We start from the raw sequence: 27,579 nt of genomic DNA on the forward strand, positions 1-27,579 counted from the left end.
CGAGCCACTCTGGGCGAGGGGATAGGAGAGACAGAACCAACCTCCGGATCCCACAGAAGATGGCAATGACACCGGGAGCTCACTTTGCTGCCACAACCTGACTCCCGAAATATCGTATTTACATTTAGGTATCTTGGGCACACATCAGGGCACCCCTTAGATGTTAAATATGCTCCTTCCTAATGTTGCAGGGGCTAATAGTTATAGCAGATTGCTAGGCATATCAATCAATGCCATGACCAGTGAATTACCTACTGGTGTCTCTGATATGTTACTGCAGAGATTACACTTCATGCATCACCACATTCATTTCTTTCACATTACACATGAGCTTGTCTTGTCACTGCCCAATTGCCCTCTTTTGGACAGCTTAACTGATGTACTATAACAATGAACCTTAGTGAGCAAACTTAATAGTATAGGAGCAGTGGGAAAAGATGAGAGGTTGAAGCCTGAGTCCAGTGGGTGTGTCAGAATGGCCTGCGAGGTTTCTAACAATAAACCCAAAGGTGTAATTAATGCACGTTATAACATTTTGCAAGCACAAAAATGCATTAGCCGATGTGTCCTTTCTTCTCCCCTCATACTGCTCTGTTACCAAATCTTCTACTATTTTGACAGTCATGGAGATGCTGATTATGTATCCAGTAGGCGAACAGTAATGGCAAAAACGGGAGGAGGGCCAGGAGGGACAGTAGAGGAGAAAGCCCAGTTTCAACACTGAAAACATAAACCAAAACAGAAAACCCAGGAAGAGATCTAAGCTGGGTGTGGTTGACTCCAGGGAGAAGATTCAAATGCAGACATGCCTCACTGGCTCCACGTGACACTGAAAGTTGCTGAACAAATGAGCGTGTCTTAATCACCACGAAGAAGGTCCCACATTTTCAACCCGCTTCAGAAGGCAACTGAATCCAGGACACCAAAGGCATTAACTACCAGCCTTTAAGGCCCATACACATACTGCAACTGCCAAGCCCAGGGTTCTTGAGGAGTGGACTGAAATGTGCTGTACATGTACAGGATGGGGGGAACTGTATTTCAAAACACAGCCTGACACTCTCTTCCTTCCTTCCATACTTTCTCATTCTGGTTCTGAATAATCCATGTGCATTCACATTACACATGTCAAAGAGTTGCTCAAACCATGAGGATATCCGAAAATGGTTAGAAATCCTCTTTTGTTTCTGATGTCCAACACCCACCGTAATAACACATCAGTGGCTTTTCAAAAGAAATCTTTAAATCCATGAAATCTTGCTGCTTTTCGAGGAACTCTAGTTTTTGAAGAGCAAGAGATAGAAGTGCTACCTGTTCTCATGAGTACAGAACCTGCTCAAAAAAACCAACAGACGAATGCAAACAAGGAATGAGAAAAAGAAAAAAAAGAAAACCCAACAAAAGAGATTACTCTTAATATAGAGAATAAACCTGAATTTATCCCGAGAACTGAAAAAGTGGCATTTCAAAAGCATCACTCAGCTTTACAACAGAACGAGTTACAATGATAGAAAATATACCTTACACTGGCTCAACAAAAGCCTTCAAGAAAATTCATCTGGGATTCCAAATGGACAATGCTCGATCAGATTGAAATGGTCCATAAGTCAGAGTCGCACTGCTTTCCCCTATGTGGGATAATGTGCCAGGGTGGGATTCCTCTGCTACTGCGCAGGATCAGACCACCCCGTAGGTCTTCATTTTGGCATCCACAGGCAAGCCCTTCGGCTTCTACGAAGCTCCCTCCTTAGGACCTCATCCAGCCTTGCCTCTGAAGTTGGCATGTGCTTGTTCTGGATGGACCACATCCTTACTGACGGGCTGGGGCATACCACCAGACAGCCTGCCGCCTCGGCCCCGCCGCCTGGGTGGGGCGGCACCTGCCGCGTCACGGACGCTTACCTTGAGCGAGCGGCTGGAGGGGAAGGGCAGGCTGCCCTGGCTGAATGGTAAGAAGGCCTTGGCGCTGTAAAGACAGGAGGTGCTGCTGTTGCAGCTGCTGCATCTGGAGGAGTTGCTGCTGAAAGGCCAGCTGCTGGGTTGCCACCTGCGGCTGCTGCAAGAAATCAGGGAGAAAGAAAATGAGCCGGCCACTTCCCGAGCAAGGTTCAGAGGATGGATGTTTCAAAACACACCGCCGCCGTCATCAGACACCGACGGTGGCGGCTGGGGTCTAGTGGAGGGCTCAGTGTCAGGGCTGGTATGACAGGGACAGGACACAGCGCGTCTGAAGAGCATGGGCGGGGGGGGGGGGGGGGGGGGGGCCGTGTGGCCCCCCCCCCCCCCCCCCCGCGGCACAGAAAAATAACTCGCCCATCAAGTCAGCTTTTCCTCCAGTTTGAAAGGCCTGAGTGTTTCTGGTCGAGATGTGACCAACCAGACTTTGAAATGTTTAATGATTCACGCCACAGAGAAGGCAGGCACCGTTCCGGTCTGGAGGGATTTGAACCCTGAACCTCGGAGAGCACAGAAGAGCGGGCTGCCTTCCTCTTGCCTGCACCGGGAGCTTTTAAACTACTCTGTTTATCACTCCCAACATAAATAAATGAGAAAAAATCAGACCTTTGAAGAAGAAAAACTTCATCTAATACTGTTAATTAGCCATGACAAACGATGAAATAACGCTGTAAATCTTTCATAGAAACAGCCACTAGATTTTAATTACACACATTCATAATTTAGCAAACAACATCGTACTCGACTGTTGAGTGTTTAATGTGAAGGACACTTTAAGCTTCAGATGCCTTAACTTGGCTTTAGTTTCAGAAACCCCCAGGTTGGCTCGCCTGTCCTGCTTCCCCACCCGCTTTGTTCTTGAAAAGAAGGGGCTTTACGGTATGATAAATATCTTTTTGTTGATTGGACAATGACAGGAGGAAAACTTTTGTTGTGTAAAACATCAATACATCATTCCTGTGTTTAGCAGGCCTCGCTCCAGCCAAAAAAAATTAATGTAGATTTCCTCAGTAATTATCTGAGTGATAGAAAGATAATACAGTGCAGTAGTACAATAAATAGAAGGAAATTATCTAATATCCTTAATCTGCTAGGAATCAAATCGAGGTGGAGGTCTTAGCCACATTATGGCTAACAATTATGAAAGGAGAATTAACCCTTCCCAAACTGTAGCCAAAAAAAAAAAAAAAGGTTCTTCAAGAACAACAACAAAAAAAAGATCCGTTTTCCTAATTCTGAGTATCATTCAAAACATCAGGAAGACTTCTGCAACTAAAAGGGACTGTACAACCCTTTCAGAGCTTCTAATAACTATACTTTACAAACAACTGCATTCACTTAACCTAACACATGACCTTGATCTGATACATCCATAAAATGGTATGTGTATCAAGACCTTCTGATGCCAAGTTCAAAGAAAGAGAAAAATGGTGGTTTCCTTTCGGTCTCCGTGCAGTTTATTTTACAGTAAAAACCATCATTCTCCTATTAGCAACCAATTTCAGACTTACTACCATGCCACTGAGAAAGTTAATTGAGTTTCACTCCAAAAAACAAATTCTTTACCACTAACAACAAAAATTTAAATAAATTTAAATGAAAAGCCAGTGTTTTCATTTTAAGAACAGCATGCATAAAATGATCCAATTGTTTTCACCCCTTCCCATGTTATCACATTAATGTAAAACCCAATGATAGTTATATTCATGTCAAAATGATTTTTTCACTTCTTCAACAGATATTAATTCATGACACTTAAAAAAAAAAAAGAAGGAAGGAAGGAAGAGAAGACAACAACCTGGATACAATACAAGATCGGGGAACCAGCTCTTCTTGAAGTAGAAAAGAATGGACAGGGGGTGCCGGAGTTTGGGGAGGGTGTTTCCTGTCTTACTGTAAATGAAATGTTTAAAAATTCTGTATTTATATAAAATGACTGATGGCTTTTCTGTTGTCTCTGCGGCCATCCCTAGGAAAAGCTCATGAAAGCTGTCCACGTTTGAAAAGCCAGGATATAAAAGTATACAAGGCCCATTGTCCAAAGAAAGAATTTAAAAGCAACACTGGTTGCCAAACTGTGCTCCCCACCCAGTTACCAAACACAGGATACGAGCCCGTTTGTTTACTTCTCACAATTGAATGCATACAAAAAAGGTCTCCGCGCAGTCCCCTGGACAGGTCAGTAGTCAGTGTTAAAATGCTAAAATGCCCTGATAAACCCTGCATTTCAGATCCCCTCCCTAGAGCTGCAGTCAAAGGTCTGTTTTCCTTTCTTCGGCTCCTCCCTGCTGCCTAACATAAACTGTCATAACTACCCGGACAAACGGCCCTCTTAAAACAATCAACTGAGCCTACCTCACCCGCACAGGATGGGACCTTTTTCTGTAGCTCTACTGAAAATTAATTCTGCCTTCAATTTTCCACACCCATTCTGTCAAATATTAACAGGCAGTCAACTTCCCTAGCTGTATGGGGCTACAGAAGATCTATCTCCTAAAGAAGTTCTTAGGGCCAACTCAATGGGGAGCCTAACTTTCTCAAGGAAACATCTCGAGGCAACTTTAGAAAAAAGTTGAGTGGAAGGTACATTGTTCTGGCTGAGGATCAAGTGTCTTACTGCAGAGGTAATCAGAAAAGGGAAAAAGGTGGCGGTGGCGGGGGGGGCTGACGATTCAAAATTATGAGCCACTAATGACTCGGGATTCAGTAAATTAATACACTTGTTCCATCTGTCAACATCCAAGTTCAAACCTTGTTAAAATCAGAACCACCAGTCCACATCGTGAAATTGCTACCATGTGACTCTATTTCACTGTAGCACAAAAGGACCACCACCTGCATGATAATTTCAGGAGCCTGCCCCGTTACCTCAGGAAAATAAGGATCTCTTAATCACTGTTACACAAGCTCTCAGCCAAATCCACCGGCACGGTGAACATACAGCGGAATCCAAGGGGACCTGCCCGCCGGTCTGCCTACCCCTCAGGATGGGAAGGCAAACCTATCTCTTCTATCACCTTTGCCTTGGAAGTGGATGACAGAACGTGACCACAGCAAACCTCGAGTCCTAGAGATAGAGGCTGAAAGGTTACCATAAGTAATGTCCCGCCTTCTCCTTGTTCAGATACAAAGTACTCCCTTCCCAAACTCAGGCACCACCATCATCAAGATGCCCCTTTTCTGACAGCAGCAATTTGGGAGAGTTAACTTTTATCCTTCCTTCTGCTGTGTAACTTTCCCCTTCACATTTCTTTATCTGCCCTCTGAGCTCATCTGAACTTTCATGTTCTCTCAGCGTGCAGACGGGCATTCCCAACTCTGTCTAACAGACCAAATAAGAGGTTAATAAGAAGTGGCAACAGAAAGAAAAAACACAATCCCTGGTAACTGATAAGAATGACAGTGGCAGCCCTTTTTTGTTTGTCTTCAAATATAGAGTTAAAGATCTTTAAAAAACTAAATTTTGATGCCTTTGAAAAGAAAGAAGCACAAAATAACAACAGGGGGTTATTGCCTGTGAGCCACAGGGGAGAAACTCCATAATTCTTATTCTCCCTTTTGAAGGCTGTTAGAAATCTGATTCAACAAAGCAACAGCAGAAGGGGAAACCTCTTGAGGCTGTAACCATTTCCTGTGATCATGCATAATGTGCTTCAAAAGTGGGTTTTTACCAATTCTGTTGATCAATTGCACCTCCTTCATATCCCTTCTTTTTTTCTGCTGTGTTTACATCTGATGTGACTCAATGACAAGCACTGTCTGAGACTGTGAAACAGGCCTGTCATGTTGATTTATGGGCGCATCAAACCACAACTTGTCCAAACTGAAGCTCGCAGTTCATTAATTAGAGAGTTGTGACTTTGAAGTCAGCTTTCAGACTGTGGTTTTTAACATTTGGCTTAATTTATATGCTCTTGAATGTGGATCTCTAAGGAAAAAACTGAAATTCCCTTCTTGTCTTTGAACTTCTTTTGACCGCACAATAATCATTTCTTTGTCCAGAGTGATGCCTGCAATCCCAGAGTCATTAACGCGCATTGAACTGCCACTGATGAGTAAGCCCTACTGAATTAGAAAAACAGCCAGCAAAACAAAGCTGAGAGCCTTCTGCACAGTGATATCTCACAATTACATGCCTTCCCTCCCTGTGCCATTTCCATTTTAATTACTGTTAGTCCTTTAGATTTACATTTTAGACACTTTTTAATCTGTTCCCTTTTTTATTATAGCAGCCCCGGTAGCGCGCCACTGTACTTAAGGGTTGTGTCAGCATTTTCATGAAAGCACCTCCTCCCCGTCACCCCCAAACTGCCCCGACTCTGCAGGGGTTGCCATCCAGGCTGCTAAACAGGACTCCAGGGCGAACAGTTGGCAGGGCCTGGATAAAGTACCCAGTTTCTGTTGAGGAAGGAGCCAGCCAGGGAGCCAGCCGGGGCCATTCCCAGCATGGAACGTGAGCGCAGCCCGCCATCCATGCTCACGTGAGGGACAGGGCTGTGGAGAGTCGCCGAGCGAGGCTCCTTCCAAACCAACGGAACTGGCCGCCTGCTTGGGGCCAGCAAGGAGGCCGTGCAAGGGGGCCGGGAGCTGTTTTCCAAACTACAAACTGTGCCATTCCAAGGAGAACACTCACATGAAAAGCGTTCCAGTCCACGGTAAAAACATGAGGAGCTAAGTGACATCGGGGAACTCTGAAATCAGGAGGAAGATGGCATGATAATGCCCATATGCCCACATGCACACAGACGTTCCCCCAACGGCCTGGTCTTCACCGACATGGAACCATACAGGACGTGAGATGTGGACACCCTCCCTGGGAAGGCCTTCCTGCGTCCAGAGCTAACACGGTCACCTAACTGGGTGGTGGGGCCTGGCGCCACAAGTGTGTGCTTTTACAAAGCGCTGGGCCACGGGAGCCATCGTGCCACACTGGTTTTTGTCAGGGACACACAAATCATCCAAGCTCAGAGGAGTCTTCCCTGTAAGTGGCACCATCTCACGCCTGCCTTGAGCAATTACTATACGTGTCTAACTTGCGAGAAAAAGTCAACACAGAGATAGGAGTGACCATTTCTTGGTCGAACTTTTCTGTTTGTCCAACCTCACAAGAGAGGATTCTTCCAAAGGAAGGGCCACCGCCACACACCCAAGCTGTCTGAGCTGGAGAAAATCTCAAGCACGTGTCCAAGGACACCCGTGCTAGCCACAGGTGCACCTCAGCCCACCGTTCGGCCCGCCTGCGGGAGGAGCCCTGACGGTCTGGCCCACCATCCCGCTTCCTGGTGCTCACCAAGGGTACACCTGCAGCACTGCTATCAAATAGATGGCAGCCACAAAACGGAACCCAGAAAAATCTCCGAGAAAAACAGGACGATCACTCTTGGTCTGAGAGCTGCGAACCAATAGCTCAGTTGTGCAATCATTTAAGAGATGAATGACAGTTTAATAGCCACTAGATAGTCCTCTGGGATCTGTGGTTTGAAAGTAAAATATGTATTGTCGGTACCTCTTTAGGCTGTTTTCCAGCATGTTGTTGTTGTAAAAGTTGAAGCTGCAACTGTTCCTGTTGTTTTTTATAAAACTCTTGAAGCTGCTGCTACAAAGGAAAGAGAGGACAGTAAGCAACAGAGGGTAGAACCAGCCCACTGTCCCCCTGCCGTACCACACACAACTGCAATTTGAAAAACAGCATCCTTTTATCTGGAATGGCCTGACCTTTAGTTTGAAACACGACAGTAAATTTCAGCGCACCCTGACTATTCTTGGCATTATTGTTTGAAAAGTAATCTCCAAAATGACCTGATGAAAAACATACCATTTTCTACACAAACTAATTAAAATAAAGCAAGGAATGCCCTCTGATTGGACAACAAAGCCCCAGTGCCCTTGCTGAGAGAGTCTGGTGAATCTCTACCCCGGCAAGCGTGCCTACTCTCAGAAGGATGGGGCTGGGCAGGGTGGTGGGGTGTTCAGCATCTGCATCAACAGCGTGGACAGCTCGCTCAGCCTCTGGTGCCCACCACCTTACCCCAGCAACTTCTGTCACTCTAGTTCTGAATCGCATCTCTTTGGTTTGGGGGTCCGGGAAGTCTGAATGTGAGGTCCCTGTGGCACATGGCAGCCAGAAGTTCATTTCCACATCAGCATACATGAAAGAAGGAAAGTGAACTCTGCACCTTAAAAGTAACCAACTCCGGAATGTCTCTTGATGTTTAAAAGGAAAATTCTGTGAGCCTCTGAGTTGAAATGGGGACTTCAAGAGCTGTCACATTTAAACCTGCTCCTAACGTGCTCCCCATTTTGCTTTGATTCACACCATTTCGAAGCCTCTGGGCTTACCAAATAAAAGAGTGTAAAGCCACATAAGCCTAAAAGATCTTATTTCTACCAAGTCCAATTACAGTCTTAATCTCAGTCCGTCGGGTACTCTCCAGGCCCGAACCCTAGTCGCTTTGGCAGGGGTCCCTCTGCTTCCTGGGATGCAAAGGACATCGATTATTTCAGGGGCCCGCTCGGTGTCCTGCCCCAGCCACCCTTCTCTGCTTTTTCTACAACGGGCAAAGGAGCGGATCAGGTGCGGGGAATAGCAAATAGAGCCCCTGGCCCTGGGAGGAGGAGGATGGACGGTTACCTGTTGGAGCATGAGGGCCTGCTGTTGCTGGAGGAGGACCTGGAGCTGCTGAGGGCTCAGCACTTGTTGCTGGAGGATCTGCTGCATTTGCTGGGGAGTGATAACTTGAGGTGTCATCATAGCCACTGACACGGGAACCTAGAACGTTAATGAAGGATAAATAGGAAGCCAGGAAATCACATGCATGCAGCACTCAGCCTTCTGGGGTCAGCGGCAGACTGTCATGAGCCTGCTCCAAGAACTGACCAATTTCCCACGCACAGTGTCTTTATCCAGAGGGGATGCAGCAACAAATCCTATTTCATCTCTTACGGAGTTTATGTGAAATAAAAGAAAAACAAAAGAAGACCTCACAGCATTGACAGGTGCCCAGACAGCCTTGCAGGCAGACAAGGAGTAAAGACTTAACAAATGCTATCTGGAGTTAGGTGGGGATGATCTCGATTTCTTACGAAGCACGAGTCTTCGGTGACCATTAGCACTAGGAAGTTTAATGCAAACTTGAATTGTGTTTTAGGGAACAAGGCAAATGGGAACCAGTACCTTCTCGACAGGAGCTACTCTGATCCACTTCCTCTGTGCACAGTGATTTTTTAAGGACAATCAATGAATGCTTGGTCTTGTGGGTGACTGAACCCTGGGCACACCTCGCAAACTTCAACGCAGACCTTTCCTAAGATGCCTTTTGCCCTTCCTTATTCACCCAGCACACAGATGTCTCCATTCTTTCATACTACGTGTGATACCATTAAAAGCTGCTTTCCATGACATTTCAGTGACAAACAGCTACAGTGATGAACTTGATAGCATTTCATATTTGCAACTGTTAACACGTTTCTGCACGGGCATCTTTGCAAGGAACCTGCACACTGTATCTGAAAGGATGATGTCTTGTTCAGATAAAACACTGACATTAAAATGACAGGCTGTCTTGGCCAAGGTTACACAAATTGTATTCAAGCGGATACCTAATGACAATGCTATGAATTCTGCAAGCTTTCTAGAATGTAATTTAGCTATTCAAAATAATCACTGCACTTGTGTTTAATTTGCAGACTACATGAGAACCATTTTGTCAGTCCCCGTAATACAAGAAGACTATTTCATGAAAAATCGCCCCCACCAAATAAAAAGGAAAGGAAAAAAAAAAACAATGAAAGAAAAGACAAAACCTGTATGTCTTCGAACAGTAATATTTAAGCATCTTACTTTTCTTTGGTTTCTAATCAAACATGTGACAGCAAGAAGCTAGAAGCAGTAAAGGATATACTTTGTTAAAAAGGATCTCCTGTCATCTCATGTATTACAATAAAAGGTAATAACATGTTTTGCACTTTGCCTGTGTGCCACTTAAAAAAAAAATCTGGCAGACAATAGCTGATCAGAAGATAAAAGAATTAAAAAATCTTTCAGGGGAGCAGTAAGCAAAAGGGAGAAATGCAGTATTAATTTTATGTAACATAATGTCTTAATATGCAGTTTATCTTGACTTTTTCACATGATTTGTCCTGTCATTTGCATAGCGAGCTCTCATTCCTAATTTCACAGTCATTATGCACTGATGTCCCGATTTCTCAGCATCACTAATTTTGATGAACTAAAAATGGTTCCTGAAGGTCAGATTCATGTACAGTGAACATCCTCCACTGTTGTGGGCATGTCTTGTGTGGGGGGATGTTTATGTGCAAGTTTCGCATTGTTTGGAAAACACCAGCTAGAACATTTGAGAAATTTCATTAACCTAACTCTGGAAGGTCATCAATGAATTCTTCCTATTGCAGTGGCCTTTTAAGTGTAGATGTAGATACACTGTAATTTAAAACAGATGGGCATGTCTGAATATTTTTATATGCAAAAAGGGACAGATGTATATGAATGGATAAATTATCCTTTTAAAAAGATACTTCGCAGCACGAAATATCACCAATGATTAGAACAGTGAACTTGCATTCAATCTAGGGCAAACACAAGAAGGCATTATCAAAACATCTAACCATCTATAAATTAATTCCAATTAGTCTACTTTGCCTTCACACACAAGAAACTTTTTGAATTTTTCAAAATGTATTGGGTGCTAATCACTATCTTTTGAGCTGCTAAAGCCAAGATATCACAATAGAAGTTTACTTTTCCTTGAGAGTTGCATCATCATACAGGGAGGTTTGATTAAGCAAACAAAAGAACCATGTTTAAGGTTTCTTTTTTCCTCTGCGTTTCTTGGATGACGTACAATATAAATATTCTTGAGCCAAATTTCTGATGGTGATGAACAGGAAAATAGACAGGAATAGGGTGGTGTAAGATCTAAACTGGTGATGAACATGAAATTAACAGTGTTGTAACAGAAGTCTTCATAGAAATAACCTCTTGGTCACAATTTTTTAAAAGAACTGTGGAAAGTCTATGTTCACAAGGGGAACAAGAGAACTTTTGGGGGTGATGGAAATGCCGTCTATCTTGACTGGGATGGTAGTCCCACAAGTGAACACAACTGTCCAAATTCTTCCACCTGTACCCTTAAACCGAGTTCATCTTCTTGTATGTAAATTATACTTGAATAAAATCGATTTTAAAAGTTAAAAAAAGGACTGGCATATACAGATAATTTTGAAAACCTTGGATATGGCCAATAGTTAAATGTGCTTCTCCCAGGGTTATTTATTCAATGTTTGCAGCCATGTTACTGAACAGCAAAATGAACCTGAGTCTCCTCTTCTTTTTCCCTTTGGACATTTTCACGGAGGTGCTGATGAGTAATAAACTGCTCAAGCAGCAGGCACCACCAAAGGAGGGAAAGAGGCAAGGAGCCTGAGTAACCCTCCTGCCTGGTATAGGGTCTCTGAACAACCAAAAGTGGGCTCTTACATGCTGATGGCCTCAACTCTGCTTTTACTATCTGAAACCACATTTTCACATCAGTTCGCTTGTGAGCCTCCAAAGTGGGCCTGAGCTTAATTTATAAATGTGATAAAACTGAGATTTCCCCAGTTTCTGCTCCAACGTGTCTTGAAAATAGGTTATAGAAGGTTTTAACAAACATATCCAAATGGACCAGAAACCACTATGGGTAGAAAAGGGGGGAAAAAAACAAACCCAAAAACAGCACAGTTGAAGGTTTTAAATAGTTAAGAAATAGAGCCTACACATATCCACTCTCTTAACTCCCAACGTCCAACTTTTTCATGTAGCTAGTCCCTACTAATACTAGGAATCAAAGGGCATGCAGTACCAGCGAGAGGCTATTATAGTCCACACTTTATTGCCCATTACTACTGAGGTCATTAGCGGCAAGAGTGATTGTACCGGTCTTAACCTATTGATCACTGTAACTACTATCATTTAATCCTGTGTTGAATGTCTGGAAAGCAGCTAAAGGCACACAAGAGAGAGTGCTTTAGCATTGAGAAATATGGCCAAAGCTTAGAAATTACACTGTGATTCATAAAATCTAGCCAGTGGTTTAAATCAATAGTATTTAAAACAGTCATGTGAGTTTTTAACTACAGTGGCTCTACTATTTATGGGCCCCTCTTTGAGAGTATTCGGTCAAAACTAAACTTTATTTTTTCCAGATTCTATGCCATCTACCTTACCCTCCTTGAGATAAAAAACAATAAATTCTGATTTTTTTTTTTTTTTTTTTTTGTGCTACAGGGCTCATGCCTTAACTGGGAGTTTCACCCAATTCTTGATTTCTTTCTCAAATGACAATTTAAAGATACTGCAAAAAAAAAAAAATTATATCCCTGATGCTGTAACTACCTTAACTGTTTGAGAATATAGAAATGAGTATGTTTTATGAGTTAACAATGAATCATAGAAGGCAATTTATGAAGAACTAGAATGATTCTGTCTAGCTGCCTTCAGGGATCAGAAATTCAAATTAAACTTCTGGCAGACATTTAAAGAATGCTAGCATACAAAACTGAATTTAAAAAAAAACACACACAGTTAACACTCTTTCGTTGAGTTTCAAGAGGAAATCGTGAATTAAAAACACACACACACAGACACTGCATGATACACTGTTGACTGATACCACTTGGGTGTGGCTGGTCCCAGGTGCACATGAACTTGCGGGAATGGCAGAAATTCAGCTGTGCTTGGCCTTCGGAACTGCTAGTATGGACCTGCTACTATCTTAATACCAGTAATTGGGAAAACGTCGTTAGCACTACCAAGTGCTGGTAGGAACCCATACACTTCTGTGTCAATCCTGCCTGCCACAGTTTTCTTTTACTTTAAATTGACTTTCTACCATCCGAAAGCCAAAAGGCTATTGAAATAAGATGCCTTATTAGATCCCTTTATTCCCAGAGGGGAGAGGTAGGTGATGAGGTGGGGAAAAATATCTAAAAAGCAAACAAACAAATAAAAACACCCATAAAAACAATACTCACTGCTCATCTAGGAGACAATTGGAGGAATTGGGTGGGAGGAGAGATGACACAAATAACACGCTATCATTTTTTTTCTTTCTCTTTACACTCACTCCCGTTAACTACAAGTAAATACTGCCCAGTGTAAACACACATACGTTTTGTCATCAGCATCTTCTCCTAGTTGCTAAATGTACAAATAAGGAAAATGAGAAGACAGAAACATTTACGTACTGTTTTACTTCCATTAATCTGGATTAATAATTTAGAAACTATTTTTTAGTCTCTATTATTCACCAGGTGTATGTCCCAGGAAACCTGAGTCCCTTCCAGACTTCAGGCTGTGTGTGGATGATAACTGGACCAGGTTAGGCAGTGTTACCTGGTTCATCAAATAACAAGAGCAAAACAAATTAAATTAGAAGGCCCCAGACTAGCAAGACAAAACCAAAGAAAATAGCTCCATTAAAAAAACACAAAAACAAAACAAAAAATCTATGCCAAATTTCCTATGACCTATAGAACCTAGCCTGTGTAAAAGAAAATAAGTACTACTTCCTAAATACCATTACCCCCTGTGGAAGACAAATTTTCATAATTAATAAGCGAATGGATACAGATGATACATTGGCAAACAGAAAAGTTAGGAAGCTTCTATCAATTCCCCAAGGTATCTAGAAAGAAAGAAAGAAAGGAAGGAAGGAAGAAAGAAACAAACAAACCACATACACACAGATACCATGCAAAGCAGCTGTATCATGGAGGAAAGAAAATACATTTCTGACATAATATTTCAGTCTTCAGAAAATTAAAAAAAAAAAGCCTGCTATTCATGTGGAAAGTATAATTCTTTTTCATTATGGAATTCTGCTTTTTTGTATAACTCTTTTAGACTTAGCTATTTTGCCACAATACTGTACAAAGCATTAAGGCAGGTAATGGTTATTATATTAATGCAAAATCATCTAAGTAGTCAGTCATTAGCATAACTGTTCTTTCAGTTACAATACAACCACCTATTAAAATTTTAGAAAAAAAAAGGCCTCTTTAAAATGCAATTAGCATTTCATTTTTTATCATTTTGTTTATTACATTCTATCAAGAAAGACTATCTTTCTTTCAGGAAGAATTGTATGGCCAAGACTTGCCTGCCAATCAGGAGTTATTTCAGGTTATCATCCCTAATAAGCAATCTCTGGCAAAGCTCTCCGAGCTCTTCTTTTGTCTTTAAATTTTAAAAAAGTGGCAGAAATTCATATTTGTTTACAGCAGAGGCATCAGTGGAACCTCAACTGCTCTCCTGTAACATTTCCCATGCATACAAGGTTACTCCACTAAGTGCCAGCATAATTGTTTTAGCTCTAATAAATATCAGCTTCATTTGCATAAAAATGTAAAGTTTACATAAATTAAATCGCTTCTCCCATTAGTGACTGTTAAATACAGGAAACAATGGAAGCTACACATGAAAATGATCATCCAATAAGCACTCATCTTTTCAACTTGGCAACTATTATTATTATTATTTAAATCAAGAGAAAATGCCTCTTCTTTCTTCCCTCAATCTTTCTCCTGTAGGAGGGATGGCAAACAATGTGGTGTACATGGATCAAACCTGCTATGACATTTTATATTAACAACAACAACAAAAATCATTTTTAAGTGCTACAAACAGGAGGAGGGGAGAACTATTCCAAGAAGGAACCCCAGGGAAGATTCTATCCACAGTTCTTTAGCTCTTGAGAAGAAAAGGCAGAGGCCTTGGCTTAATAAGTCCTCTTAAAATGAAGCATTATTCAAAAACAGGGAGAAGAGACAGCAACCGTATCAGTGCTATTTGAGACACATACATGATGAGAATAAAGGAAAAGAACTTGTAGACACAGTTGTGGATCCATGGATACTGTTCAATGAAGAAAAGTAAATACCTTTTGTCCACGAAAGGATTTTCTAAGACTAAAAATTAAATTTGCCAACATGTATTTTTTTTTTCACATTATGAGATAGAGGGGGGAGGGCGGGCTGTTAACTGGATTTAAACATGCAGGTAGGCCAAAATTAGCTCATTTCAAAGTTTTGTAAGGTCTGACTTGCTGTGCAATCACCCCTTTTGAGAATTACAACTTAAGTTTCTCAAATTGTGCAGGTTCTCATGCCTGTCTCCAACACCTGCACCTTATACATCACAGTTAAGCTAAGGGGTGCAAATTAGATTCTAATGAGAAAACATCAGTTGCTTCTTTGACAATCTCCCCATTCACTGATTTATTTCTAATGAAGTCAAAGCCCAACCAAAAGCTCCCTATATGTTAAAGGTCAAAAGATGTTCAAAAATGCCCAGTAAAATCAAGGTGAATGGGAAATCCGTGAGGACCCGCCTCATGAAGTGGTATGACAATCAGAGCAATTGTACAAAAACACCATCTTCAGGAAAAAGTGAAAGAAATTAAGCCGCCACAACTGTAACAGGTTAGATGAAAAAAAAAATCAAAATTTAATGTATTCTCCCCTGTGTCATCTTGTTTTGTCAAGACATCAAATAGAATTGGGAAGTACAAAATAACAAGCCCTTGAGAAATCACAGCAGCCGACCTTTTTGATGTTGTTGATTTACCTTGTTCTCGGTTATTTGAACAATGATGTTTCAGATTTAAGGGCAAGATAAAGCTTAAAAATTAAAACACGATACCAAGGTATTCTTAAAAAGTGCACCATAACATTTAGGCTGCATCTTCATTGATTAGCTGCTTTTAACCAGATTTGAAAATGAGGTCCAATGCATGTGTTCAATATTCATTTTTCTCGTTCCAAATTAATTTCTCTTCAAACAAACTGCCAGGTTGGAAGACAGACTCAGAGAAGATCATTCCTACAATCCTAAAGTGGAGGGCCAGTTAGCTCTTTCCAGATAATTCAAGTCCCTACAGTGCGCAGAGGATCGTCAAACAGGTACTTGAATTTTCTTTTTTTTTTTTTTAATGAAAGAAAAGAAAGCTGAATGTAGAATGCCATGTACGAGGAGAAAAAAAAGTTATTTGCACACTGCGAAATGACTAAAACCAATTCCAGAAATATCATGCTGCTTCCAAGAAAAGAAACCTTTCACCAAACAAAAACACATTTAGCTTAGGGAGTTAGGACTATCCCCCAAATCTAGCCATGCAGGTATACATAAAGCTGCCCTCCTTCTTTGCCCCAAAAGATCTACAGCTCATCAGCAACATAATTCCCAGCCTTATACGAAATATTATGTACAAAGGTACATAAAGTCAATATATCACAAGATAGCTTTCTCAAATTTTTATATGTAGTCAGCTTCCAAAAATTGCAGTAGTCAAAAACATCTGATTAAAAGACTCTAAAAGTAAATAACACAATATTTACATGCACTAGAATTTGTAAAACCTGGACTAGTTAAATAGCTACTTAATGATTATTACTCCATGCTAATGAATTCATAGTTTAACATGTAACACACACAGACACAATTTATGTATTTATTTATTCCAACTTTCTCTGGTCAACTGTTGCTGCCTTATCCCTTGCTTATAAATCAAAGAACTACCAGAAGTGGATTCTAAACTGGCTATGATATTTGACCAGTTACTAAGAGCCTAGTGTTAAGTTTCTCTTCAGTGATGTTCATCTACAACTAAACCACATAATAAAATAAATCCCTCCACCCTTCTTTTCTGCCGATTCAAATTTTACTCAAATTTTAACTCAAGCTGAGAACCTGGTCACAATATTCTCTCCTGATCATCTCAGAAACATAGTAACTCAAACATACTTCTGCCACATTAGCCAAGATAAATCTGGAATTTCACTGCTTTTAATTAATCTGGATTTTAATTTCACTGTATCTTGCAATTGTGTGGAGGCCGGCTGAAAAGTTGCAGAACTGGTCAGTGTCATGAAAGAGTTTATCTTTCAAGTGACAGCTTCTGACAGCCTGCAAATACAAGGCAGCAATGGTGAGGGTTTTGTTTTTAAGGTACATTTAACTGCAAACAACAACAACAAAAATCCAAACCAACCATTCCTATCATAAGCTTTCTGATGATTTATGGTTTACCAACTGAGCAAGGTTACGCAACACTGCATGCCTTTAGATGCATTATTTCAGCTAGTTGAGATTTAATTAAGATCACAGACTCTAAAATCCCTGTCAAATGAAAATTCAGAGAAGACAATACACTATATATCCTCATGCAGAATGTTTCCATTCCATCCTCTGGAAAAATATGAGTTAATCTGCGTTTCTATGGCTGCAGACAAAAGTTCACTAATTTTGTTTTCTTTTGACACTTAGGTTGTTTTCTATTAAATGTCATGAGATCATTCCCTTCCAGGGAGGGAAGAAGAAAATCGAGAGTGAAACATGCTGCAGAAAACGCACTTGACATTATTATCCGACATTATCATAGCTTCCCTATGATGTCATCACATTTTCATATAATCAGGCCATGATTAGAGAAGTTTCATTTAATGAAATGAATTTATTTAAAAACACAACACAAATAGGAAGCCAACCTTTCTTGAATTACTCAGATTAAATAGGTGACATGTCACGCTTCTCATTTCCTTAACTGACCAACTTTTTATCAGCTGAACTGCACATCTGAGTGGGAAGGAAAGTTCTTAGGGTAAACAGGAGAATATAAAGCCCCTTGCTTTCATTCTATGAGTAGTCCGGGGGGGGGGGGGCAGAACAAAAAACCCCCACAAACCTCTAGGAGATTTCTTATGGATTGATACTGACCCAGTTTCTTAAAGAAAAAAATTATGATCATATGGTCCTTTATCTCCTCCAATGTATTTTTATTTGCATCATCTTAATATTTAGTTGCTTATCTCATGCCTTAGAAATGACAGGTGCTTGCAGTCTCGCTCTTGACAGGCCACTACAGAAATAACTGTCTTGCCTGAAAGGGCTAATGCAGTACTAATGAACAATAAATCAACTTTGATTATCAAGTGTCAGCCCAATCCGTTTTCAGTTCAACTCTATCACATCCTAGAGTAAGTCAGCCACTGTCTCTGGGTAGGCAGTCTGTATTTTGGTTTCATTTTTACACACTTTTCACTGAAATGTGTCAGGCAGCTACAAAGAATCACATAAAATAGAAGTAGACATTTTTTCAATTTATGCGAAGGGTATTCAGAATGTGCTTCTGTCTTCATTTGGTTTACTTAGTGGTAAGTCTTCACATTCAAGAAAGCTTTGCATTCTTTCAAACAACAATAACAGCAACACATCAAATCCTAAACTAGAATCTCAATGTGATCATGTTTGAGGTCTTTGACAATGACATGCTAGCTTGAACACTTTACCACATAACCACCTCTGATTGCACATACACATTCCTCTTAGAAAATCTATTACAAACAAACGAACAAAAAAGCAATACTGGGCCACTTATAAAATAAAAAACTTCACTTGATTTACACACACACAAATTGGCTTAACACTGACTTCCTAATGATAAAATAAATGTAACTTATTTTTTTCTTAAGCAGATTAGTCATTGATAGTATGATTCACATTTCCTGTTATCAGGCTTAATTTTCCCCCCAAATGTGTCACTTTCAGAACGTTGGAATCTATGGAAATTAGGTGATTTGCATTTTTAAATTGGCTTGATTAGAACATTTGGTCTGTGTGGACAAGAATATAAAATTATATTTTCCTTATAACTGGTAGGCCTTGAAGGAGTTAATCCCAAAGAGGAAGAGTCTATATGTACTTTGCTCTAAAACTTTACCACCCACTTCCTAAAGGTCCCCTCCCTCCCATCACGACTCGGGGGTGGGGGGTGGGGGGGGAGAGTCTCCTTTCCACTGACCGTCTTTCAGGCAGTTTTGACAGTTGAGTTAGTTACATTCAGAGCCGGGGAAGACTGGAGTACCCCGTGGCAATTCTTCAGTCGGCCGCACGTCCTAACCCAAACCCTGCTCCCTACTTAATTAACCAGCGAAGTAATGCAACAGAGGCTGGAGACTCCCCAACCTGCCCGAGTGTCCCTTAGTTCGCCTGCCTGTTTTGGTGTGGGGGCTTTATTCCTCCCCCTCCCCCCCTTTGCTGTGTGTGAACTCCTTGAATTTGAACAGCTAAGCTGAAAATAGCCTAGACAGATATAGAAACAAACTATCAGAAGCAAAGAAACATCCACACGGGTTACTCGGAGATGGAAGGCTTCTTGTATATTTCACACGCTCTGAAAGTGACATAAATCACACCCCAGATACGTCCCCGAATGGAGTGATGGCGAGGGCTTTACCAAAGTGGCTGCGTGAAGGCCAGACCAGCAGAAAATGAATCGCAAACGAAAAAGAGAGCGAGAGCGCGAGAGCAACACACAAGCAGGACTTCCTCCAACTCTCAAGTACACCCCACCCATGAACATTTAAAAAAAGAGAAGAGGGCGAGAGAAAGAGGGGAAAACCTCTCTCTCCAGGACCCAAAGGCCTGTAGCTCCTTCATCCCACCTCTTCACTCCGTCCCCCGCCTCCACTTCCAGAGCGCAACTCCCACCCAAGTTGGTAAACAGCGATTGTTGTTATTATTTTTTAAAAAGACTCAACTTGTAAACCCTCTGGCGCTCCAGCCTTCCCCAGTGAGTCCCCAAGAAGCTGGCACCGCGGAGCCCGGGGAAGGAGAGCAGAACGGCAAAGATCAATCATAGGGACCAACCTGACACTCTCCATGTAGCCGCCAGGCGCGCGGAGCCGGCTCGGGGCGCCCGCGCGGGCCGGGCGTGGGGTCCGGCGGCCTCGGCGTGCAGGCGGACTGCACGCGCGCAGGGGCGCTCCGGCTCGCGGGCTGACAAGACGCGCCGCGCCGCGCCCACCCGCCCCGCCCTGCTCCACCAATCACAACCCGCCTCTAAACACCCCGCGCCGCGCCGCGCCGCGCCCCACACAATGGGCTCCGCGGCCCGCTCCCCGCGCCCGCGCGCCCCGGCCCCCTCCGCGCGGCAGGTGAAATCACGCTCTGGCGAAATCCTGCTTTTGTCTCTAGAGCAACTCCTCTTAATTGCTGTTAACCCTTTGACCTGCCTCTGGCTGACGTCTGGGAAGCCGGGCACGGCGCGCATCTCTCCCGCCGGCCGGGGCTGCGGGTTTGGGGCTTTTGGTTGGGTTGCGTGTTTGTTTCGTCTTGGAAACTGACAAAGAGTTGTCCTAACCTTTCAGAGAAACCCGAGAGGCAGAGGAGGGGAACCCGCGTGCCCGGTGCACACCGGACTGCTCCCAGCAACTGTTTAGAATCGGTAGGCGATGCGGGGCTCCAAAGCAGCGCAGAGAAGCGCTTTCCTCGAATACGGCCTATGCAGAGAACTTTCGCTTCACGACGAGGGTTTAATCAAGCCTTGGCCTTCCCCCCACCCCCAACGCTCCCCACCTCCTTTCTTTCCAAGAGTCGGGCTCGCCAAAGTGTGCTTGTGCGCGCAGAGGAAAACTAATCCGACACGGGGGTTGAAATAAATAACAACCAAACGTGCCTCGTCGCTGAACCGAACTACTTCCCCTCTAGAACGACAGCTGCTCAAGAAGGCATCTGCCCCAAGTTCGCTAAGAAATAATTCTTTAAATTCCTTTCTTATTTATACAACAGCAACAACAAAAGCTATTCTCAATAAGCACTTGAAGATGACCTCTATCAGAAATAGTCACTGCTCTTTAATGCTATTTAAAGCTGAGTATGGTGTTTAAAAAAAAAAAGTCACCAATATGCTAAACTTTGTTGGCTCAACTGGCACGATTTGAATGCCAGGTTAATCCAATCATTTTCGGCAGCTATTTATCATCTTTAAATTTAGAGAAAAACTTCTTGGCCTATCCTTAAAAAACAAATGACAAAACTCTTAACGTTTTTATTATTTTTCTCAAAATATTCCAGGAAAAGTAGTGACCTCAGTGATTAACCTATTTTCCCTCAATTAAAAAAACAAACAGAAAGACCACAAATCCTAACTCAGCTATACCAGGAGTTTTACTTGAACGTGTTTATCTACTTGAGTAGTTTAATGCAGGTTGCTACAAACCAGAAAGCATATTGATAATATTTCCAATCAAGCAAATGCCTGAATCTCAATAAGGTCAGCAGGGGAGCAGACAATTCCCCCATTAATCTGGCTGCAAAAGAGACAAAAGCTTCAGTTGACTGTCAACTTATGATCAAATGTTAAATGGGTGCATGGCAGGTCGCTCTCCACCCTAAAGTGTTTTTGTGTCAGACAACAAATTTATTAATGGCATTTTTCAGGTCACAAAAATGTGACCCCACCCTCTCATGAATATTCAATGGAGGACCAAGGGCGTTCTTTTTTGGGGAGAGGGGCCTTAAATCTGCCAGAATGTACCATGAATCAGTAGAGTTCTGACTCTTAAAGGGACAAGGCACTCTTCCGGGAGGGGCTGCCCAGGGCCCCAAAGACAGGAAATAAAAATATAGGAAGTTCTCTCCAAGCAATGTACAGTGAGAAAGTGGAAATGATCATTTCAGAATACATGTGATTGTTTTCAAAGGTATTCTAATTAATTTGAGATTTGATGTCTGTGAACAAAATGGGGTGCAACTTTAAATAGGCAATTCATGTTTTTCAAAGACAAGTTCTTCGTGAGGCATCCATAAAACTCACGCGTGCTTTTACAAGCTGGACTAACTCCTTTGCAGGTCAGTGTTTATCAGCTAAGTCTCCAGGAGCATCAGAACAAATAACAAACAAGCAAACAACAAACATTACAGACGCTGATGAGCCAGCCTGTGGAGACAGCCTTACACAAAATAATTAGAGAGTGACGCAAGGCGCTAGTTACACAAGCACTAAATTGCACAGCAGTGGCTTTAAGCACCATGGGACCACAGAGAAGGGGGAGATCAGTGTGAGCAGACAGGTCTGGGAAGGCCCCTTGGGGAGGTGGTGTTTAAAGGACCGATGGGGTTTGGATGGGGGGGGTGACAGTTTGGAGAGGGAAGTAATTTAGCAAGCTAACTCAGAGGCCACCTGGAGCTCTTCCCGCCCTCTCTCCAAACATGACTTGGTGATTCACACACTACTTCTAGGCAAGGAAATGTAGCATCAGTGATAAACCTGGATAAGCTGTGTATATGCCCAGGCCATTTTGATTAACTTTGGACTCTCTCTCAGGATCCCTTTCCATGTAGTGCTATCAACCTGTGCTGCTTCTGGGATTCGGTGAGAACTAAAACCTTTCACTGCTTGAGCACAATTTAAAATGTTAAAACCTGTGGTTAAAACTTAGAAGACTCAGTTAATGTCACTGATTCATCACCGCGAGTGCCAGGTCGTTTCGGACAGGCTAGGTCAGAAAGCAACTCCTCTCATCCCAGAACAGTAGCATCTGGATTGTGGGAGCTTTAGAAAGGGTTCCTTAGCCACAGGGTCTCATTTAATTGTCCTAACTTGAACAGAAATTGCAATTCCCACTTTACAGAGGAGAAAACCGAGGTTCAAAAAGCCAAATGTGATTTTTTTTTTTCCCCTCCAAGAATCAAACATACCTAAGTACCACGGGCCACAAGGGGAAGCAGATACTGAAGTGTTTCAGAAAAAGAACGGCCACGATAACTTAAAATGAATACCTGGCGGGGGGGGGGGGAGGCTAACGTTTAAGGAAGAGTGAAGGAAACGCTAAATACCATACTTAAAAATATTTTTGATGCCCACATCCTAACACCCACAACAGATACAGCCCTTGTTCAAACACCACATATTAAGAAACCTGTCAGTTGCTAAATGAGTCCATTGTGCGGCTGGCTGTGTACTTAAGAATAGATTACTATGATCCCACACCAAACTCTAACCACCAAATAACACACCTGGGACTAAAATCATGTATTATACTCAGTTCTGCTGAGCCTTAGCCTTGAACACAGAAGAAAGTGAAAGGTGTTACTGCCCATTCAAAGCTGTGAATGGAGAGAAGATGTGTTAAATGAAGAGTCAGAAGGAGCATGTTGTCAGGACATTATTCCTACATGCTGATGAATGGCGTGGCAGGGAAGGAGACACCGGCCTGGTCCATGGGTCCCCAGCTCCAACTGAGGTACTGCCTTGCCAGAAGCTGCTTGGAAATAACCAGGGAATGGATCTGTGAATGGACACTGGCTCACATATGTCCAGCAACATGAGAGTGGGAGATCTGTTCAGATAAAGTCAGTTACAGGACCATGTTCTCATAGGTAACTACTGTAATTTCTGTTGCTAGAAAGTTCATCTGCCAGAGGGAGTGAAATAAAAATTGATGAACAGTTTGATGGGTTGAAAAATCAACTGCTTGACAAGAGGCCGAGACTGTAATTCAATTGCCCATCTTTTTCCAAACAATGCTTACATTAACACTTGTTCTCCCTTTTCCAATTAATTTGGGGGGGGTACCCAAAACACGCATTTGGAAGTGAAGGAACTTAAAGAAATGTGACCGAGTGACTGTTGCTAGAGAGAAAATGGTGAATCAGCAGGAATACAAAATTTCATCCCTCACCGTAGTAACAGGCTTGATGACCCGCCCAGGGAAGTGAGTCTCTCCAGAGGGAGCCCTGCTTCAGTCTTTCTGAGGTCTCCAAAGACTGCCAACCAGCTGCCAATTACAGGTACTAAATTGTAACACCAATGCCCGAATTCTGAGATTTGGGCACTTGTCTCCAAGGAACCACAGTTCCTTCTTGATTTAAGTGCTTTTACTTAAAAATATAAATTAATACATCATCCATCTACAGGGAGCTAAGACAGTCAGCTCTGTGTTGATACTGTTTATGTCTATGCTGACCATACAGTTAATTAGGGTTTTCTTTTAAAGATTTTATTTATTTGAGAGAGAGAGAGAGTGCAAGCGAGCATGAGCAGGGGTGAGGGAGGCAGAGAGAGAAGCAGACACCCCACTGAGCAAGGAGCCAGATATGGGGCTCGATCCCAGGACCCCGAGATCATGACCCGGGGCTGAAGGGAGATGCTTAACCAACTGAGCCCTCCAGGCGCCCCTAATTATGTTCTTTTTGGTCTGTGCCTGTGTGGTCAAGGGAAAGGATTATGAATTCCTACTGTTCCATAGGAGTTTAGATTTCTCTTTCCAACACCCTCCACATTGCCATGAGCATCTTCATTTAATGCAACATTTTATAATGCCAGTACTCCTGGGTTAATTTATACATACACAGCAACATGTCAACATTCAGGTGACTTATGAACATGATGGGGAAATAAGCTATGGAAAACATTTACTGCCCCCCCACCCCCTCCTCGCTCTAAATGTAAAGACACTCAGAAAACAAAATCATATGTAATCACCAGTAAACAAAATCTTACGCAGAAAAAAATGGCCACATCCTGCCCTAAGTCTGCATCTGATGGACTGTAACAAATTATTCTCTCTCATTTACGATAAAACTATAATCCTTTGTTTTAATATAATGTAAAATGTATTAGTGGACGGCTTCTGCCATAAGATGAGAACACATTACGCTGAAGTGTGCAAAGTTCTCAAAAAGGTACATGTTTGGGGGGGGGGCAGGAGAGCATTTCCCCAAGAGCTTTGTCCTTCAGGTATCAGGAAGAATGAATCATTACCACCATCAAGGGTGAGTCCGTATTTCCTCTCCAAAGAGTAACAGGCCTTTCTGGCACACCCCTATGCAAACCCTCGGTTTTAAGTATAACAAGAATTGGGTCAGCGAAGGGGAAAGAATAGATGGCTTTGGGGGGATGAAATGACATTTGAATTTTTTTTAACGTTTAATTATGTAGAAATCGCTGAATATCTGCTAAAGGCAACTGGCCACCTTTATTTAGTAAAGTCAGCTTTTCCAGAGACCTGGGGTGTGCAGCAGGCCTGGAAAGAGGCAGAGGGAGCTTGTTGCATCTTGCCCTCTGAACAATGCTCACAGGTCTCCCTCCCATTGCAACGCCACCCTCCTGTGACCCTGGGTTGACACACCCTCATATCAAAACCTTCTTTACGCCTGCCCTCTGCTGGTAAGCCTGCCAGGATTAGGAAATTTTGACTACCTCAATTTATTCAAAAGACAACTTGAAAAAGCTGGAGAGAGAAAGGACATGTAATGAACTGTTAACTGGAATATATAAATTAAGGCACTTAAAAAACAGGGGGGGAGGGGCAGCACTGGTGAAATACGGCACTTTTAATGTAAAAATGCACATTTGTCTATTCTACTGTCGGCCGGATCACAGCCCAGAAGTGCCAAACTCTACATTTTAGCTTGCCTAAGAGAACAACCTGTATTACTTTCGGGCATCTTGCCTTCTCTTTTGCTCACTCTCTGGGGAGAGCATGTCGGCGCATTTTCAATAAAACACCTTCTTAGCAGTAAAGGGCCACTGTTCCCAATTCAGTGGTCCCTAAGGTTTCATGACACAGTATATTTAGCTGACTCGAAGCTCAAGTTTTCCTCTGGCATTCATAAGATCCAATATAAAGGAGAGGGGGGGAAAAAGCCAAAGAAGAGCTTTCGCCTATCCTTTGTTTAAATAAGCAAACAGTTAACCTTTGAGATTGATTAGCTGGCATGACTTTACACAAAACGGGACGTGCTCCCATGCCCTCTCCCCACTCCGGGGGAACCCTCTGCATGTGCGGGCCAGACGAGCCTGCAGGAGAGCTCCGGGCATTAGGGGGTAAATTTCCACAGTAGTGTGCAGGGGTTTAACGGTGCAGCTCCTGTCAGTGTCAATGGAAAGCACGAGGCCTTACAAATCCCTGCATACCATTTCAAAAATATATCTCCAAGACGGGAAAATGAAGCTTAGCAGTTGCAACCTCAAAAGCATTCAGGAAGTAGCACTCTTGACAGCGCTTTAGATGCCGAGTAAATGCTCTTATAAAGAACACCCAATCCAGCCGACAATAAATCTTATGCCGGGGAAGCCCGCGCAGGGCTGTGGAATCCCCTCCAAAGATAATTGCCTTCCACTCTGTGTGGCATAGAAACTGCAACATGGAAAACATTTTCTGGAGCCTTATAGCTCTCTGTGGTTTTTCCCTCCTTACCAGGCACCCATTTTACACACACCCACCCCTATCTTTCGGAGATACCCTCTAAAAATCCAAAGGTTTGTCTTCTTTTCTAGAAAAAAGTTATGAAGCTGGTGTGTGTGGGGGCTGGGGGTGTCCTGGGGAGGCTGGGAAGAGGGGATATGTGTAAACACTCTGGAGCAGAATCTGAAGCATGCATCAAGGTACGCGATTGTCCGTCTCTACTTCCCACTCATTGGAGGCTCATGTGGTTTCCAAACGGTTCCAAGGATTGGGACTCACCCAACCAGCCCATAAGGAGGTAGGCAGATTTTTTTCTAGTCCTAAATGCCCTCAAGCAGTCTGTCTAACCCTGAGATGATGCAGGAGCACTGGGATCTGACATAGGGTTCTATTAATGACTTTGTCATGAATTAATAGTGCAATTGTGGGCAAGTCACTTCACCTGTCTGAGCCTACACACTTCACCTACACAAAGAGAAAAACCTATGAGCTACTCTCCATGGTTTCTTGAACAATAACAGTAACAACTGTCATTATTGATTTCTTGTTCTGTACCAGGTACACATTTTACATTAGCAGAGGACTAATAAGCTTTAGGTATTTAATGGCTTACAATTAAGGTCATATATAAAACTAGTTTAAAAATACAAATAGGATTTTAGAGTTCAGGAATCCTCGACACTACCTTGTGTATGATAAATTAGGGAACAAAGAGAGGGGAAAAAATTGTCTGGCAAACAACTCAAAAGCCCTAATTCTGATCCTCTGGAGCTCATAAACCCTTTGAGACCCTATGAAGGAAGTATTACTGTACCCACTTCACAGATGAAGAACGGGAAGCTCTGAGAGTTGCAATTACTTAACCAGTGTCTCACAGCCAGTACAGGGAGAGGTGGGAGTTGAATGGCTCTCAAGCCTGGTTTTTGCCCCATCTGTCAAGCTGCAGACAGGACTGGGCACTGAACTAAGCTTGGAAGAACAAAGAGGCTGCTTCACTTTACTCCCTCGGAAAACAAATGTGCCCAAGGGTCATTGATTGGTCAGCATGAATGGAACCTGAAATAATAAAGGTAAAATTCTGATATCCTCCTTTGCTTCTGACATGAGTCCAGAGTGACAAGCCTGGCAGACCACATACATGTGAAAATGCCCCGGAGTCTGGCAGGATGAGGGACCAGGGCCTCATGCATTCTCCTAACTTCTTCAGTGAGGAGCTTCCACTGCTGAGATGAGACACACACACACACACACACACACACACACACACACACACACACACAAACTTTTCCCCTCATCTCCTTCAAACACATTAGTGGGCACCAGGCAGTGGCCTTGGGACCCTGACCCAGATGATGCCCGAGCTCTCCTGGCATTTCAGATGTAGAGATAAGACACCCTGGTACTGGGGCTTATTTTGTTCCTGATTATAAAAGGCACTGTGACAGTTTAGTATGGTAGCTCTGGGAGAGAGTCTGCCATGGGTTCTGCCCCTGACTGTGCTTTTGGTAAATTACCAGTCTCTGTGTGCCTCGGTTTCCTCCTCCATAAAACACACACACACACACACACACACACACACACACACACACACACACA

General features: G+C 42.7%; 1 protein-coding gene across 7 annotated transcripts in view; it reads right to left on the minus strand.

The window, feature by feature from the left end:
* The window catches only part of FOXP1 (forkhead box P1), a 568,616-nt gene that overhangs the window by 84,848 nt on the left and 456,189 nt on the right, over positions 1-27,579 (minus strand). For 6 of the 7 annotated variants that reach the window (XM_073901540.1, XM_025885358.2, XM_025885356.2 and 3 more), the window contains 3 exons: positions 8,588-8,725; positions 7,463-7,552; positions 1,903-2,056 (listed from right to left, as the gene is read on the minus strand). In XM_073901540.1, coding sequence (XP_073757641.1) covers positions 1,903-2,056; positions 7,463-7,552; positions 8,588-8,725 — 382 coding nt within the window. The remainder of the gene's footprint in view (positions 1-1,902; positions 2,057-7,462; positions 7,553-8,587; positions 8,726-27,579) is intronic. The other variant, XM_025885353.2, reaches the window with a different exon arrangement.

Source organism: Callorhinus ursinus, unplaced genomic scaffold, assembly GCF_003265705.2.
Source record: "Callorhinus ursinus isolate GAN/ISIS: 27379988/994484 unplaced genomic scaffold, GSC_fseal_2.0 scaffold15, whole genome shotgun sequence".
Taxonomy (NCBI): Eukaryota; Metazoa; Chordata; class Mammalia; order Carnivora; family Otariidae; genus Callorhinus; species Callorhinus ursinus.